This window comes from Anolis carolinensis, chromosome 5, assembly GCF_035594765.1.
Source record: "Anolis carolinensis isolate JA03-04 chromosome 5, rAnoCar3.1.pri, whole genome shotgun sequence".
Taxonomy (NCBI): domain Eukaryota; kingdom Metazoa; phylum Chordata; class Lepidosauria; order Squamata; family Dactyloidae; genus Anolis; species Anolis carolinensis.
In genome coordinates this window covers 91,944,927-91,962,793 of record NC_085845.1, presented here as the reverse complement: position 1 = coordinate 91,962,793, position 17,867 = coordinate 91,944,927, and the positions used below count along the sequence as shown (strand labels likewise).

At 39.8% G+C, this 17,867-nt stretch overlaps 1 protein-coding gene across 16 annotated transcripts in view; it reads left to right on the top strand.

Annotated features, from left to right (window-relative positions):
- The window catches only part of frmd4a (FERM domain containing 4A), a 485,341-nt gene that overhangs the window by 339,728 nt on the left and 127,746 nt on the right, over positions 1–17,867 (top strand). For all 16 annotated transcript variants that reach the window (XM_062983558.1, XM_008111470.3, XM_008111469.3 and 13 more), the window contains one exon: positions 14,137–14,231. In XM_062983558.1, coding sequence (XP_062839628.1) covers positions 14,137–14,231 — 95 coding nt within the window. The remainder of the gene's footprint in view (positions 1–14,136; positions 14,232–17,867) is intronic.

Here is a 17,867-nt window from a genome sequence, read left to right as displayed (position 1 = left end):
TTTAAGCAAAGGCTGGATGGCCATCTGTCAGGGGTGCTTTGAATGTCATTTTCCTGTTTCTTGGCAGGGGGTTGGACTGGATGGCCCGTGAGGTCTCTTCCAACTCTATGATTCTATGATTCTATGTCAAAATTGTCCTAGATACCTCTTTACACAGAGCAAGGAGAACTTTCCACACACCTTTAGTAGTAGCCTCCTGAACTTTTTTTTTTTTTTTTTTTTTTTTGGAGAAGAGCTTTTCTTTCTGACAATTTTCCTACTACCTATAAGGTAAAGGTTTTCCCCTGACATTAAGTCTAGTCGACTACTAAAGGTGTGTGGAAAGTTCTCCTTGCTCTGTGTAAAGAGGTATCTAGGACAATTTTGACATAGAATCAAAGAGTGCTCATTGGTGCTCATCTCCATTTCTAAGCTGAAGAGCCAGCTTGTCTGTATACACCTCCAAGGTCATGTGGCTGGCATGACTTCATGGAGCACCGTTACCTTTCCGCTTGATCTATTCACATTTGCATGTTTTCGAATTTCTAGGTTGGCAGAAGCTGAGGCTACTAGTGGGAGCTCACCCTACTCCTTGGACTCGAACCACCAACCTTTCAGTTAGCAAGTTCAGCAGCTCAGCTGCGCTACCAGGGACTCCTACTACCCAGCTCAATAAAATTAATAACTGTTATGAGTGGTTCGATGTTACTTTGTTAAATTTCACTGAAAGCAATGTGCTAATTGATCCTGATATATCCCCAAGCTCTGTTGAACCAATATATATCTAGCAAGATTGTAACTTTCCTTGTGATGTCTTCTTCCTCTGCCATGGCAATGTTGCATTTGCATCCATCCATTTGGATTCATCTCACCAAATCTTGTCAGTGGCTGTCCTCAAATCTTGTATTTTATATTTTAAGTTTCTTTTAAGACAGAGAGAGGGGGTTATTTTTTTTCTTTATTTTAAACAAAATCCCCTAACTCACCCTATCAGTTTTTTTATTCCTGCTTGGATTTGGCAGCATTTCAAGAACTTCATCTTGTTTACAAACTGAAGCACAGTTTGTTGCAAATGCTTCTCCCAGTTTGTTTGATATTTATGAAGAAGGGATGTTCTTGCCTTATGTCCATTTACTCCTCACTCAAAACCAAGCCATTGTGTGGGAACAGATTTTAATAGCTGTGACTATGGGAGAGCAGAGGGAGGGGGAGAGGAATAGTTTGCTATGGAGAACAGGATCTTCATGGTTACAAAAAAGAATGTTATCCTCTGTGTTTAAAGGAACCATCTAGCTGTCTCTTGGGGTAATTTATATTGCTTCCTTTCAATAGCCATTTTGCTAATGTATGCCATATGTTAATACCTTTTGGCTTTGTGATTTGTGAAGCCACATTTATTTTTTTATTCTCCTTGTAGCCTAGAAATTTGGCACAGCCAAGACAGATTTATGCATCTCTTCTAAAATAAATCTCAAAACTAACCTTTCTAATCATGAAAGGACTCAACAAGCCTATATTCCCAAACTCATTCTTTTATAAAGACATGGTTTCCACAAAGATAGTCTGTGTTTGATCCGCAGTGGAAGATGGTGGTCAGAAATGTGCCCCATGTGTCCAAGCCTGTTTGTGAGGCATGGAGACAGTTTGGGGAAAATGTATCGGGAAATAGTCGCAAAAGAGAGACTGGGGGTGGAGATAAATAGTATTCATTCAAAGAACTGAGAATGGTTTGGCTAAATTTTCCCTCTTGATTTCTTTTGTTTCCTTCTAGAGAAAAGAACTTTTCATTGTACAGTTAATTTATATCAATAATAGTGAGGTATGTGCACGCGAGTCAGTATACATACAGTGTTAGTAATAATCTAGGAAAATACAGTAATTTCAATACAATATGAATGTAGAAAAGAGAAGAAAATAAAAGAATATTACATTCTCATTCAGGCTCATTTTAAAAGTAATTAACACCTCATTTTTGACCAGCTAGTAGTGTACAAGCAGTCCCTGAGTTACAAACATCCAACTTACAAACAACTCATAGTTAAGAACTGGGGTAAGACAACAGGAAGTGAGAGAAATCTATTCCTCAGAAGGGAAATTCACTCCTGGGTTATTATCATGGGGAAAAGGGTCTCCACTGAAGCTTTCTCACCAATCCTTGTTTCCACAAGAAGCCAAATTTTTCAAAATCCAGTTATCACAGAGACAGAAAGTGAAATTAAATCTTTTGAACAGGGGCACAAAGGGAAAAACAAACATCACAGGGGTGTTAATCCTGCCCGATGCTATACAAAGCTAAAAATACATAGTTTTGGCTAAAGTTACACTTTAAAATGTACCTGTTCTGACTTACATACAAATTCAACCTAAGAACAAACAAACAGAACCGATCTTGTTTGTACCTTGGGAACTGCCGCTATCTGTTTTCTATCCAGCCCTAGAGCAAATGTCTGCAGAATTTTAAAACTTTATTTTAAGCAAGTAAACATTTTGTATTTACATCAAGGCTACCTATCTTTCCCCTTCTTCTTAGGTATTATATTTGCATGGTTATCAGATTGCTAAAAGTAGTCTGAAGACATCATAAGAATAAAGAGAGAACCATTATATGTATATTATTTCTGAACATATTCTTAAGTTTGAGAACTGGATGATTTGTATTGAAAAAAAATTAGAGATTGCTATGGCTTTCTTTGTCTGATTCCTGTCAAGGGAAAAGTTTTGCACAGTTCTCAACCTTTCCCATTCATGAATTTTTGTCCACTATAATTTGAGCCAATATATACATGCAGGAAAACCTATTTATGGTAACCTTTTCTGCAGGGAGTCTGTTTGTAGATGAGTATTAATCTCAAGTCTTAACAGAGTTATTAAGAGCAAAACAATACAGAGTTTATGGTATGGTATAGTGTAGAATATAATATTAGTTAGGCCTATTTTAATAGTAACTCCCAAGCAACCAGAACCTACATTTAATGGGTATCTATCAATCCCCATGAGTGCTGGTTAATGGCATTTAAATTAAAGCCCTTTTGAACTTTTGGAGTAAATACTGACACCATGAATTGGGCCCAGAAGTCCATTTTATATCCTGAGACATACCATCGGTCCAGTAGTCTCTATTTCAGTTTGCTGTCTCTTTTCAAGGTCTCTGGTGTAGACATTCTGCCCGCTGCACTTGAGTGATTTTTCTTTTTAATAGAACATCATGTCTTTTCACACTGAACATTGTTCCCATGTAACATTAACTACACCGTGCATATATGGTGCTGTAACTCAGAGGAAACTGTCAAGACTTCTGTTCTTAAAAATGATCCATCCTCTCACAACGAAAATCTGTAATAAACATATATGGGTTCATGAAAGCAGCCATCAGAACAGAAATGCAACTGCAACATCTAGGAGGAATGAAAGGTGAAGCAATTTGCTCAAAGTGAATGAATACAATCCTAAACATTATACATGAAGAGAGACTTTTAACAATGACTGCTTTGTTAATTAAATGGGAAATTAAACAACACACATTATCAGCGTAAGAGCTCTACTGGGGAGAGGGCATGGATCTCTGTAAGTGGGTAAATGCAAGTTGTCTTCTTGTCTTCCTAGTTCATACTTCATTTTAACCTTGTTTTGTTTCTGAACCTTCATATAAATCACTGGATGGTTTCTTAAACATGAGCTATTGTTCTTTAAATTTATTTTCTATTGTCTATGAAACATTCTTAATTGCCTGTTTGTATGTGTATGAAAGAGAAGGTGGTAAAGAGGCCTGGATATTCAAGAGACAAATTTAATTTTATATTATTATGTCATTTTATTTTTAAAATAGTATGTAACTTAGGTTTCCCCAGAGGAGGATCAAGTACTGTGAGTTCATATGGAAATACTTCCCAGGAATGCAACTAGTCATGATCTTCAGTGAATAGATACACTTTGGATAGGAGTGAGCCAAACTGGAGTGTTTTTTTAAACTATTGTCAGTGTCTAAGCACCCTGAGCCCCTATATTCCGAAAATTAAAATCCCCGAACTCCTCTCATGGTTCAATTAAAAGCTTTGTTAAATAAAGAAAAAGTCTTGACCCCCTTCCTAAAGCTGAAAAGAGATGGAGCAGCTCTTAGGTCTTCAGGGTAGGAAGGCAGCACCCGAAAGGGAGCCTTCTCTGATTATGTGTAATTGCATACTGGTAGGGGCTCGTGTGGCAATTCAGGTTTCCCTGCTAGATATAAGTACGGGGGACAGGGTGCTCCAGGTAGGCTGGACCGAAGCCATATGGGGCTTCATAGGTAATGACCACTACCTTGAATTGAACCAGGAACCAGATAAGCAACCAATACAGCTGCTTCAGGATAGGTGTAGTACGTTCCCTGAAGTTAGAACCCATCAGAAGCCTGGCTGCCGCTTCTCCCTCGTCCCCACCAGACATGCTTGAGACAAAAGCAGAAGCGAGAGAAGGGCGTCTATTACAGAATAGAACAATACATCAAATAGACACAACAAGCAGCGAAAATAAATCTGACCGGTAATCAAACTATAAAGTGACAGGGCAAGTTTCAATATGGATATGGGCCAGGTTATAACGGACTTGTCTACTCAAAAGCATAACAGAACAGCCATGTTTTTAATTGCTTCCAGAAGACAGTGAGGGTCGGAGCTAACCTAATCTCCCTGGGGAGGGAATTCCAGAGCCAGGGAGCCACTGCAGAGAAGGCCCTCTCCCGCATCCCCACTGTGAACGGTCCTTAAAATATGGAGGGAAAATATGTCTGGAGGGAGTATATATATATCAGGAGGATTTGGAGGATAAGGAAGGATACCAGAACTGAGGAATTTATATGAGTAAATATGGTAACTTATATAAGAAGGTACGGTAACTGCCACCAACGTGAGGTAATGTCTTTTAACGTAAATGATAAATGGTAAATGGTAATGGCTTTCCCCCAGGCGCAGAGTGAGGCAAGGAGACTGATCTTTATGAACAACAACGAAGTTCAAGTTTATTTGTACATAAGCTTGTGGTTGCAATATATAGACGTTTCAGGATCTTGAGTTACAGTGCAGTCTTATTTGTATGAATACTTCTTAATCAACTTCTCTTCAAAGAACAGTGATCTAACTATCACTTTAACAATCAAGCCGTGGATTGATCTTCTTTTTTTTCTTATTTATTTTTTAAAACCGACTCCCTCTAGACTAAACTCCCGGTCAGCTTATATCCTCAGCCTTTCCCTGAATGACAATAAGCTGCCGTCTGCTTCTGTGAACAAGCCTCAATTTCCCAGCTTTTCTAAGCTGTCAAAGAGTAACCTCTCTTCAGCTGGTTCAAACAGCCCCCAACTTCCTCGAAATTCGAACAGCAACTAACTTTTTTTAAAAAGGGTATAAGCTTCAACTGCCAACTAAGCCACGCCCCCTTCTCCTCCAAAGAGAGGCTATGTTGCTATGGCAACCTGTTGTATACTGTTTCCAGCTGGCTTCTATGCGAGGCCTGCCTTCGTTAATATATAACTCCTTCTTTTTTTTTCTTTTAACAAACAAATAAAATCATATTAATAATTTCTGTTAACTCATAACATCCTTACACCCACCAACCACATTTGTGAAGGGGAAGGAAGCGAGAGAAGAGCCTCCCTGGAAGATCTTAGAGATCACACAGGTTCGTAGGGGAAGATTCGGTCACGAAGATAGGCTGGTCCCGAGCCGTTTATCCCTATATATATATCATCCCTCTATATATATATATATATATATATATATATATATATATATATATATATATATTTCAAGCATTGCATGCATACAAGCAATGCTGTCATTTGGAAAGAAATTAGAGAAAGGAAGGAACATTGAAATGAGGATGAGCATAGATGTAGGAAAAGAGAGATGTCTGAAGATGTGAAGACAATAAATATGTATAGTCAGTCCTCCATATCCATGTATAATGTGTTTACAGATTCAACCATTTATATTTTAAAAAAGAGGCAAATCTTAATTTTGAGATAAATAGGTGCTGAAGGAAAATCCTGAGAGTGCCTTGGACCGCAAGAAGATCCAACCAGTCCATCCTCCAGGAAATAATGCCCGACTGTTCACTGGAGGGAAGAATATTGGAGGCAAAGTTGAAGTATTTTGGCCACATCACGAGAAGACAGGAAAGCTTGGAAAAGATCATGATGCTGGGGAAAATGGAAGGAAAACGGAAGAGGGGCTGACCAAGAGCAAGATGGATGGATGGTATCCTTGAAGTGACTGGCTCGACCTTGAAGGAACTGGGGGCAGCGACAGCTGACAGGGAGCTCTGGCATGGACTGGTCCATGAGGTCCCAAAGAGTTGGAAAAGACTGGAAGGAGGAGGAGGAGGAGGAGGAGGAGGAGGAGGAGGAGGGGAGGAGGAGGAGGAGGAGGAGGAGGAGGAGGAGGAGGAGGAGGAGGAGGAGGAGGAGGAGGAGGAGGAGAAGAAGAAGAAGAGATAGATAGATAGAGAGAGAGAGAGAGAGAGAGAGAGAGAGAGATAGCCATTGTAAGTTATGAGACTTAAGCATGCACAGATTTTTCTATCCATAAAGAGGCCTGGAACCAAATCCTAATGGATACTGAAGGGCCACTGAAGAGCTCCTCTTGTTTTTTCACTTTGCATGGGGCCAAACTTTTTTTTGTAAAGGGGCTTTATAACATTTGATTTTCCTATCTGCATTTGAAGTAATGCAATCCTGGAACAGTTGTTTCATGTGTAGGTGTAATCAGCTTTCTTAGAGGCATAAGCTTGTAGTGTATTAACACAAACAATATGCTGTTCAACAATATTGTGTTGAAGCTAGGCTGCTTGACAAGTAGGTGTGTGTTCCTCTAAGCGATTTGCTTTTTTCTCCTCCTCTCCTGGGTTTTGCTGCCAGACAGAAAGGTGGATGGTTTAGGATTTACACATTTCCCTATGGGATGGGGTTAATTTGCTTGTATTTAAAGCTTATGAATAGAAGATGCAGCCATTTTTTAAAAAGTGGGAATCTCAAGAAACAGTTTCAGTTCCAGTTCCATTTTATTTGCTTCTGTTTCTCTCTAACCATGCAAATGGCAAAGAATAGAGATTCCTGAAAAGAGAAGCGAATATGTGAGCCTGCATGGTGACCTCAATCTATTTTGCAATAGAAATGTTCCTGTTCTTTAAGCTGTTTTTGCGCATGCTGCAGAAGGATTTTAAACCAACCATTTCATTTCCAGAACAGAACTTAAAAAATAAAAAAACTGATGGTGAACCTTTTTGCATGCAAAGCAGGTTCTCTACTACTAGGTCATACCCACCTCTTTCTTTTTGTGGTAGAGATCCTGCAGTCTCATCAAGCAGCGCACTTTATTGTTCCTCTACTCCACTTGGTTCTTAAACTGTGATTCCTGACCTCAAATGGAGTCCCCTTGGTTCAATGTTGGGGTCACAAAAATTGGCAGCAGTAAAAGGTTTCTGAACCACCAGCCATTTACATAAATCTATAAGCAATAAAATGTAGTGTTTACATTAGACTCTGCAGAAAATGCTTCTGCTGAACTCCACAAAAAGGGAGTCATCTTGTTTAGTGTAAAATTTCTCAGGTGGAAAGGGATTGTTTATGGAAAAGGTATAAGAAGTCCTGCTCAAGTCTACCCATCCTGACATTAAGTCCAGTTGTGTCTGACTCTGGGGGTTGGTGCTCATCTCCATTTCTAAGCCGAAGAGCCAACGTTGTTCATAGACACCTCCAAGGTCATGTGGCCGGCATGACTGCAAGGAGCGCTGTTACCTTCCCGCTGGAGCAATACCTATTGATCTATTCACATTTGCGTGTTTTCAAACTGCTAAGTTGGCAGAAGCTGGGGCTAACAGCGGGCGCTCACTCTGCTCCCCACATTCAAACCTGCGACCTTTTGGTCCCCAAGTTCAGCAGCTCAGCGCTTTTACACACTGTGCCACCAGGGGCTCCAAATAATGTTGCTCAATATCATTACTTCACATAACCCTTGTTTGATTTTGAGGCAATCATTCAGAATTTTGAAGTCTCTTTATTTAAAAACAAGGGCATTTTATGGACAGGATTTTCAATAGGGAAACCTGCTGACCTGCTTTGTTTGAGGAGCTCTTTTAATCCTAAAACACATGTACCCCAGGTTACGAATAAGCCAGGTTCTGTAGATTTATTCTTGCATTGAACAGGTACAGGTGCATTTTTAAAGTGTAACTTCAGCCAAAAATATGTATTCTTTAGCTTTAGATAGCATAGGGAAGGATTAACATCCCTGTGGTGTTTGTTTTGCTGTCTGTGTCCCTGCTCAGAAGATTCCATCTCACTTTCTGTCCCTGTGATAGAGTTTGAAAAATTTGGCTTGTTGTGGAAACAAGAATTAGTAATAAACCTTCAGATGGAACACCTTTTCCCCATAAAAACTCTTCCAGGAGTGAATTTCCTTTCCTATAGGTTGATTTCTCTCACCTGCTGTTGTCTCACTCCCATTCTTAACGGTGAGTCTTTTGTAACTCGAGGACAGCCTGTATAGCTATGTGTCCCATTTCTCTTATTTATTTCTAAATCTCAAATTGTGTCATTGGAATAGTTATCCATACAGGCCACTATCAAACAGAAACCTGCCTTACTGAAACAAGTGTTGCTACTATCAGGATAATTTCTAGCTTATGGGCCAATGTAATTCCAGACTTGAGCATAAACTCTAATAGCTTCAGGATGTCCATGGCACATAGCAAAGATGCTTTTTAATCTCTAGGCCTCAAGAACTGGCTGCTTCCAACACATGTCATGTTGATTTGTCAAGAAGTTAATTATATCCACACCCAACTTTTTTGTTCTCCTGGGTATGTCATGGGGGCAAATTATTTCATTTTCACACACACAAATGAATGGCATGCACTACAAAATCTACCAAATTTCTAAAATAGGCACTGCTCAGCACTTTTGTGAATAATAATTGCTATGGCAGCTAAATTATTTTACAATGAAAAGAAAACACTCCCTTCTATTTCTGCATCTTTTCCATCTATTTTATGATTAGTATTTCACACAGCTCAACCATCGTTTCCCTGAATTTCATATAATTTCTTGGTACAGATTTTTTAAGGCAATTTTTCCCATAGTGAATAGTAATTTCTGTGCAAAACTACAATGGACACTTTCAGCCTGAATGGGATTTTACACAGTATGACACTGTTCAGTAATGAGAAGGTAGCTAGATAGGCCATTATTTCACATTTCTAAAACATTTTTAGTGAATGACTTTTTTTCATTATGTGGTGACCATGGGCTCTTAAAAAACAATTAAATTAACAACTGAGGCTCTTATATGACAAAAGAATGTGATTTGATCCAAAAAAATAAAATAAAACAAAGGGTGACTGACAGCAAAATGTCCCCTTTACAGACTGGTTTTCAGCAATTTGTGTTCACCCAAAGAACTCTGGAGAAGCAAGAAAATGGTGGCAATGCTTGAAACCCGTGGCAGATTGCACCAGTCAAGAATCAGAGAAAACCAGCAAAGATATATTGCATCTCCTTTTTGTAAGAAGATTGTTTCAAACATAATGCCAATGTGTGGTCTGGATCAGGAATAATGATCCTTGGAATATTCTCACCGCAGGGCTCCGTCCTGGGTCCGGTTCTGTTCAACATCTTTATTGACTTAGACGAAGGGTTAGAAGGCACGATCATCAAGTTTGCAGACGACACCAAACTGGGAGGGATAGCTAACACTCCAGAAGACAGGAGCAGAATTCAAAACGATCTTGACAGACTAGAGAGATGAGCCAAAACTAACAAAATGAAGTTCAACAGGGACAAATGCAAGATACTTCACTTCGGCAGAAAAAATGGAATGCAAAGCTACAGAATGGGGGACGCCTGGCTTGACAGCAGTGTGTGCGAAAAAGAGCTTGGAGTCGTCATGGACAACAAGTTAAACATGAGCCTACAATGTGATGCGGCAGCTAAAAAGCCAACGGGATTCTGGCCTGCATAAATAGGGGTATATCATCTAGATCCAGGGAAGTCATGCTCCCCCTCTATTCTGTCAGACCACACCTGGAATACTGTGTCCAGTTTTGGGCACCGCAGTTGAAGGGAGATGTTGACAAGCTGGAAAGAGTCCAGAGGAGGGCGACTAAAATGATTAAGGGTCTGGAGAACAAACCCTATGAGGAGCGGCTTAAAGAGCTGGACATGTTTAGCCTGCAGAAGAGAAGGCTGAGAGGAGACATGATAGCCATGTACAAATATGTGAGGGGAAGTCATAGGGAGGAGGGAGCAAGCTTATTTTCTGCTGCCCTGCAGACTAGGACACGGAACAATGGCTTCAAACTACAGGAAAGGAGATTCCACCTGAACATCAGGAAGAACTTCCTCACTGTGAGGGCTGTTTGGCAGTGGAACTCTCTCCCCCGGGCTGTGGTGGAGGCTCCTTCTTTGGAGGCTTTTAAGCAGAGGCTGGATGGCCATCTGTTGGGGGTGCTTTGAATGCGATTTCCTGCTTCTTAGCGGGGGGTTGGACTAGATGGCCCATGAGGTCTCTTCCAACTCTATGATTCTATGATTCTCCCATCACATTGTGTGCAGCATTTCCCCAGCTGAGGCAATCCAGGATTTGTTGGTTCATACATGAAAATACATAACATCAAAAGCCATGTTTTCTTATCCAGGTTTGCAGGCCAAACACAAAAGTCTAGATTTAAGCCTGGCAATGTTTTTTTAAAAAAAAAAAAACAAAAAACAAAAACAAAACAAATAGGCATTGACCCTAATTTTTAAGAGAAAAAGTAAATCTGTTGCTGTTAATAGTTACTTATGGTGAAGAATGACATGTTGCTAATTCATTAACAGTCTTTTGTGTTTAGTTGTTTTAAATAATTTAAAAATACAAAATATCCCAAATTGACCCTACCTTAAATAACATTTTAAGTAGTAAGTAATATATTCCCCATAGACTTGGAGTGACAGAGTCTCATAGACATCCATTTTCAAATATGAACTGAAGCAAGGATTGTGTATGAGTCTAGACTTCTTGCCCTCCTTTCTGTGATCCTGAACTTCAATTAGTTCCAATTTCTATGGCAGTAGAAGTGATGAAAAGGGTTTTGTTTACTGGGAAACAAACATGCCTCTGGCAAATAAAAAGTCAGGAAATATAATTTAAACTGAAAAAAAGACTGTAAGATGCCTCCAGTGTTGGTAGTGAGCCATTTGTGTGACTCACATGAAAGGAGGTCATTGCTCATCACTTTTGCATTGTGAGAGTGAACATGGATCTGCTTATCTTGGCTGCTGTTTTCAGTGCTCAGATCTCTCCAGAGATAGAAATGCAACCTTACTATTCTTGATTTTCTCTCCATGAGGATATTGCTGTCCTCTGGGCAAACCAGGTACACCTGAGCTCCAACTGCAGACACTCAGGTTTGCAATTAAATAACACCATGATAATTGAACCCTCCTAGTTTTATTTGGTCACATCCGTGCTCACGTGGTATTCATTAACCTACTTCTCCTCCTCAGCATTACCCTCTTAATAATCATCTTTATAGATGGCAATTGTCAGTATGAACCATAATCTTTGTGAAACAGCACTTATATATAAAATATCTTTTTTCAGATTTTAATTTATGTCTGCTTCCTACATCTTAAGAGGGAGGAGGGATCCCATGGAAAGTGGTTTCTCAAAAAGGGTACCTGTTCTAAAAAGTGAGCTAGAAAGGGGAGGAGGCAATCCTGTGTAATGGGGGGGGGGGGGTGAGTAAATCATCTTCTTTAAAGGCAGAACCCCTTGAAACACCATGCAATGATAATGATTACATCTGCTTTCCCCCATTTGTGGAATTAAGTTCTAAGAGCCAAGCCCGTAGCCAAGGTGGGAGAGTGTATATGGGTTCAATCCCCCTGCTCCCCAAAATTTCAAGTTTGAAAAAGTGGTTTACTCATGAATTTTCACTATTAACCAAATCCCGATGTTAAGAGTAGATATGGATATTTTCTATAGTCTGCAACATGTTGACAGTCTCTTAGAAAAAGCCAGGAAGATGTGTACAGAATCTGTGAAAGAAATTCTTTGACACAGCAAGATCGGTGGTGGAGTCTATGGGTGGAGAAGTTAGAATTCCTTGAATCTGTTCAAGGCAGACTTGTAAAAGCAACATCCAGGCAACTTCATCAACACCAGTGGAACATTATGAGCGGGGTACATCCCATTTCCGGACTTTTCTGCATTCAGCTTTGATAAAGGTTTACAAGGCACAGGGAAGTAGTTCAGGAGCTACAAGTGTTCCTACTATTAATTGTGGCCATTTCAAATCCAGCTTGAAGAAGTTCACATAACTTTACAATGAATGCCTTCAAGATACTGGCACACTGATGGAAGAGTTTGACCTGTGGTGTAGAAAATGGAAAACTATTACACCTATAGAAAAATCATCAAATGCACTGGAAGCATATCTTGTCTGTAATTGACAATTTTTTCCAAATGTGAAAAGACTTCTTCAGATTTCTGTAACGTTGCCAGTGTCAACAGCTACAAACGAAAGGTCATTTTCAACATTTGAAAATATACATAAGAGGCACAATGGGGCAAGAAAGATTGACTGGGCTTGCACTCTTGAGTGTTCACTAAAGTTTATCAATGGAACCTGATTTCTGTCAAAGTGTATTAAAACAATTTTCAAGTGTTTCCAATAGGTGTTGTGGTATTCTTTTGTAACTTTGAAATTACCAATTAAGAGTCATTTTCAAGTTTTTTTAAGCCTTAAATTTGTAGTTAAAATAGAAATTTGATTTAATTAAATATATATAAAATATAGAATGAATAATTGAATTTAAATTATTTTGTCTTATGGAACTACTCTTCGGGATTCTCTAAAAAAGTTGTTTCAAACCTCCTCCCTCCCATTTTTTTCTTGCTCTGGGCCTGCTAAGAGCCACACACTCCCTAACTCTAGTCTAGAAAAAATTCACTAGGAACACTGAGGAGGACAGCTACATTTGCATGGTTGTAAGCAAAGTTTAGGATAGCAGCTAACCTGGCAAAAGGACAAAAGGCTTAACTTCACAGTCTTAAAGCCCCTCAAGGGGACTGAGCTAGTAAGTAACCTGGCTTACAGCCAGTGCTGGCTCTGTCTCATCTATTGTTCTTTCTACCACCTTCATCTCCCATAAGAAAGGGCTGTCCTTTCTTATCTGATGCAACATATTTTACAGTAGTTTCTAGGAGCAGAGATCCTTAATTATTGGAAATACCACCCAGCCCATTTTGAACTATGAAGCAGGAAGGAAATGTTGTTGTAACTAAAGCTATTTAGTTGTATAACTGCAGATTTTAGAAATCAGGACACAAAAGGTGGAAGGGATGGGAGGGCATACATGGCAAAAGACTATAACATGACATCTTCAGTGTGCCCCCCCCCCCCAAATTGATCTAATGTACTTAATTAATGATCTCTTTATTCACAGAAGGAAGAAACGACACTTCACATTTATTTTGCTTATTAAATATACCAGAGGACTGCATGATATTCTTAACAGCTATTGTTTTCCCCAATAGGCAGTGTATTGTAGTAGTTTGGGTGTTAGCTGAGATCTCTGGAAGATGGAAGTTAAAGGAGAAAACAACCATTATGAATTCTGAGATGTGAAAGAGATATCACTAGGGAAGAATCCCCTTAGCACAACGCCATCTAATGACTTCACTCACTGTGACTATTGTGACCAGTTCTATGACCAGCTCAGCTGGGAAGGATTAGCTGACCCCCCATTCATGCAGCTGCTAAAAGGGGACCCTGCTGTCAACAAACACACACTATACCATACTTCTAGGAGTTGTATGTATATGCAGGCTTAGAGGCTGGTGCCAATCTTTCTGCCTGTGCAATGTAATTGCTTATTTACAGAATGACCAGGGTTGCATCTGATCTACCAGGCATTGCCAGGGGCAGAGCACAATGATGTAGTATGTGAAGCCTGACTGAGCCAGCCTCTTCCCATCTCAGCTGTAGCAGCAGAAAAGATACTGTCATTCTGCAGATGTTTCAGCCTCACACTGAATTGTTAGAAAGGGCACAAGCCTCCTTTCTCCTCCTCATTGAGTCTCCCCCACTGATGCTGTTTGTCTAAACATCTCTGTGTGTTTCCCCATCCCCCTTATCTTACAGCCAAAGCTTTTGGCCAAGGAGCTTCTTGACCTGGTGGCATCACATTTCAATCTGAAAGAGAAGGAATACTTTGGAATTGCTTTCACAGATGAGACGTGAGTATTTGGGACCAGGGTATGACCATTTCTAAATCTAAAAGTGAGAAAGGGGTTTCCAGTCTGGGAACTGCAAAAGAAGATGAAAGAGCCTTCTAGGGCAAGGAAGACCTATTTCCTGAAAGTATATATAGGTATAGAATCCAGGTTAAAGTGTTATTGAAACCATGAGATATAGAAACCTGAGCAATATTATTCAAAGTGTGTAGTCATGCCCATTTTACAAGTATAAAGATCAGAGCTGGGCAACTCTGGCCTTCCATATGTTGCATTCTAGCATCCATAATCATTTACTACTGGCTATACTGAGGTAAGATTTAATAGGAGACATCATCCTGAGAGCATTGGGAGAGCCAATCTTATTGCTTCCTATTGCCACCCCTTTATTCATTGCAATAATATCTTTGTTCCCCATCTATTGTATTGTGAGCTTTTTATAGGGACAAAGAAATTTTAGTTAAGTATCATGCAGCAGCTAGAAAAAGAAGACTCCATTGGATGACGCAAAATAATGAGTATTACATTAGTATATTCAATGCCTTTAACCAGTTTTTTTCCATGGTAGAATATCTCTGCCTCCCCAGATGCAATCCAATAAGTTTGGGTCCTGAACAGCCAATATTGCCTTCAGTAAGTCATAAGCAGAACCATACACTGCGGTTCAACAGCCTGTACCTCATGTGAACTGAACTGGAATGAAAATGAATGTGTACTGACAAAAGATTGGCATTTTGTAAACATCAGGCCTGCAAGTAGCAATCACAGACCATGCTGGCTGAAAGATTTTGCAAGACAGCGTCCCCCCAAATAACTTTCCTGAGCTCTGCTCCAATGGCAAACATTTGGTTTATACAAGGCCAGGCCTGTTGGACCTTACTGTTGCTGCGTGTGAACTGGGAGTAAACACAAGAGTAAATAAATAAGCATAGCTATGCACATTTGAGGAATATCAACAGAAGTGGTCAACCTGACCTTCAGAGTTGCTTGTTTATTGTTACTGATCTTACCACCAAGGAGTTTCAGTAAACTGCCCAGAGCATGGTTTCAAAAACACTTCTTTAGATGGAAAGTTGAAATGTATCTTTTCAAGAGGAGGATATTTCTGGGGCAAATGAAATGGTATCTTAGCACTGCCTTTGACTGATGTTCTTGTGAATGCAGTTCACCTTTGGCGGGATTGTTAGTTGTTCTTACTTGATTTAAAGTTATATTTGCTGAATTCTGTTTGCTGCCTTACTGAGTGATCATTGCACTTATTAAAGTATAATATATTGATGTTTTCTCAATAGAAATGTACTTAGGCTTAAAATCAACAAAGAAATAGAATATATGGATAAGAATTTTTTTTCATTCATTGCAAAATATTGAACTATACATTTTAACCCTGATTTGCAGAAGGTTAGGAATGGCATGGGGAAGCAATTCAGAGGTGAGCTGTAGTCCCATCTGGTATTTCTTTCCTCCCATAGCGCTAGTGTGTACAATCTCCAGTTTAAAAAAAAAATACAAATAAATATTGTTGAAATGGGCTGGTGATGTTTGAAAGAGACCTGGTCTTAAATCCATTAGCTATGGTGAAGTCAGGGACCACACCACATCTTTTGAAGCACAAAGTCCTGACCAGATCACTTGGGTCAATGATCTTTAAGCTGCCTTATAGAAAAAGATTGCCTTCCTCCTTTCCCCTTTCCATCTCTGAATTCCATAGCACCTTTCCTAACATTGACAAAGGTGCTGTCAAAGGAGCTCTCTGCAACTCTGTGGCCACTGCTATAGTGGCAACTGGCAGCAGTGACAAAAGTTGGTGACATGGAGGTCTCCCATTCATAGGGTCTTTATACATTGAAGTCAGTTTGATGACAATTAACAACAACAACAGTTTAGTGAGCAGTTGGCATCCCCAGTGCTCTGTCATCTGGGCTTGCCAACTACTGGGGTATGCACTACCCCCTTTGGGGGGATTCATAAAATATTTCCAGTTGTAGTGGTGAACAACACTTGGGGAAACTTTCTTCACTAGAGAGGGAGAGAGAGAGGCTTACCCAGGTCATTTATGAAGCCGATGAGGAACTACCATGTGCTGGAATGGGCCCAGATGCCAAAATTTCCTTTCCTCTGTGTTAGAAGATCCATGGGAAAGATATATTCATATGTGTCTTGGTTATTATGATAGCAACCACAGACGTGATAGCAGCTATGCCAGTCAACTATGGCTAGAGGGAGTCTTACAAATTGCTATTCCATCAAGAAAATATATTACCATAATTAATAATCCACCAGGTACATCTGTGTCAAAATACTGCATGTTTTTAATTGAAAAATTAATCAAGAGTCAGCTGACTTTCTTTTTTTAAAAAATTACTAGATCCATTGAGAGCCCTAGGAAATATCCACTGATGTGAGTTTTGATTGTATGTTTAATGGAAGTGGGAGGCTTGAGGCAGCAACCCTAAAATAATGTGGAAATAATTCTTTAGCTCAAGAGGAAAATCTCTGCAGGTAATTTATCTCAAAATGATTTGTACTGGGGATTTTCATTCATTAGCTGTATGTCTCATGACAACCTGAATAGAAAATCAAAAGGAGCAATCTTTGTATTGGTGACTTAATAGCTCCTTTTGGTAATATGGGGCCATTACTTCATTCAGCGTGACCAGAATTAGATAGCCATGCTATAAATGCAAGAAAAAAGAATAATAATTATATTTGAAAGATCTTAGAAACATTTAAGAGTACTTACACTCCCCTTTAGACCAATATCCGGAAGTTTAGACATTGTATTTTTATGGAAAGAGATATATCCAGCAAAACTTTGAAAAGCGACATTTCCAATTTTCCTATAATTCTCACAACTTCACCAGTCAAGATGGTCAGTGGATATATTGGCTTGACAATATTGGCAGTTGTAGTCCAAAGTTAATTTCCCCACATTCTAAAATCTAATAAGGTAAAGGTTTCCCCTGACGTTAAGTCCAGTCATGTCTGACTCATCTCCATTTCTAAGCCGAAGAGCCGGCGTTGTCCGTAGACACCTCCAAGGTCATGTGGCCGGCATGACTGCATGGAGTGCCGTTACCTTCCCGCCGGAGAGGTACCTATTGATCTACTCACATTTGCATGTTTTCGAACTGCTAGGTTGGCAGGAGCTGGAGCTAACAGCGGCCGCTCACACCGCTCCCGGGGTTTGAACCTGGGACCTTTTGGTCTCCAGCTCGTGCTTTAACGCACTTCGCCACCAGGGCTCCTAATCTAATATAGTTATGTATTTCAACAAATAAGAATGAACTCCTACACATTCGATAGAATTGAGTGGGATCCTGTTCTGGCCAGTTGTCTTAACCTTTCAGCAAGGAACCAGGGCCTGATAGGAGCCTCAACATTTGCCCACTTGCACTGAAAGTAGGCAAAGGTAGAAGGCCTTGGCTGTCCAAGATCTGTGACAGCTTCCAGTGGAAACAGACAGTAATGGTCTAAAACAGCTCTGAGTGTCCTATCACACTAGAGTTGAAAGAGTAGGCAAAGAGTGTATTTTAGTGACCCTAAACTACAAGCCCCAGAATTCTGCAGGAGTCAGCCACCGGATTGCAGACGGGATGCATATTCTTTTCCTACTCTTTCAGCTCTAGTGTGATACTG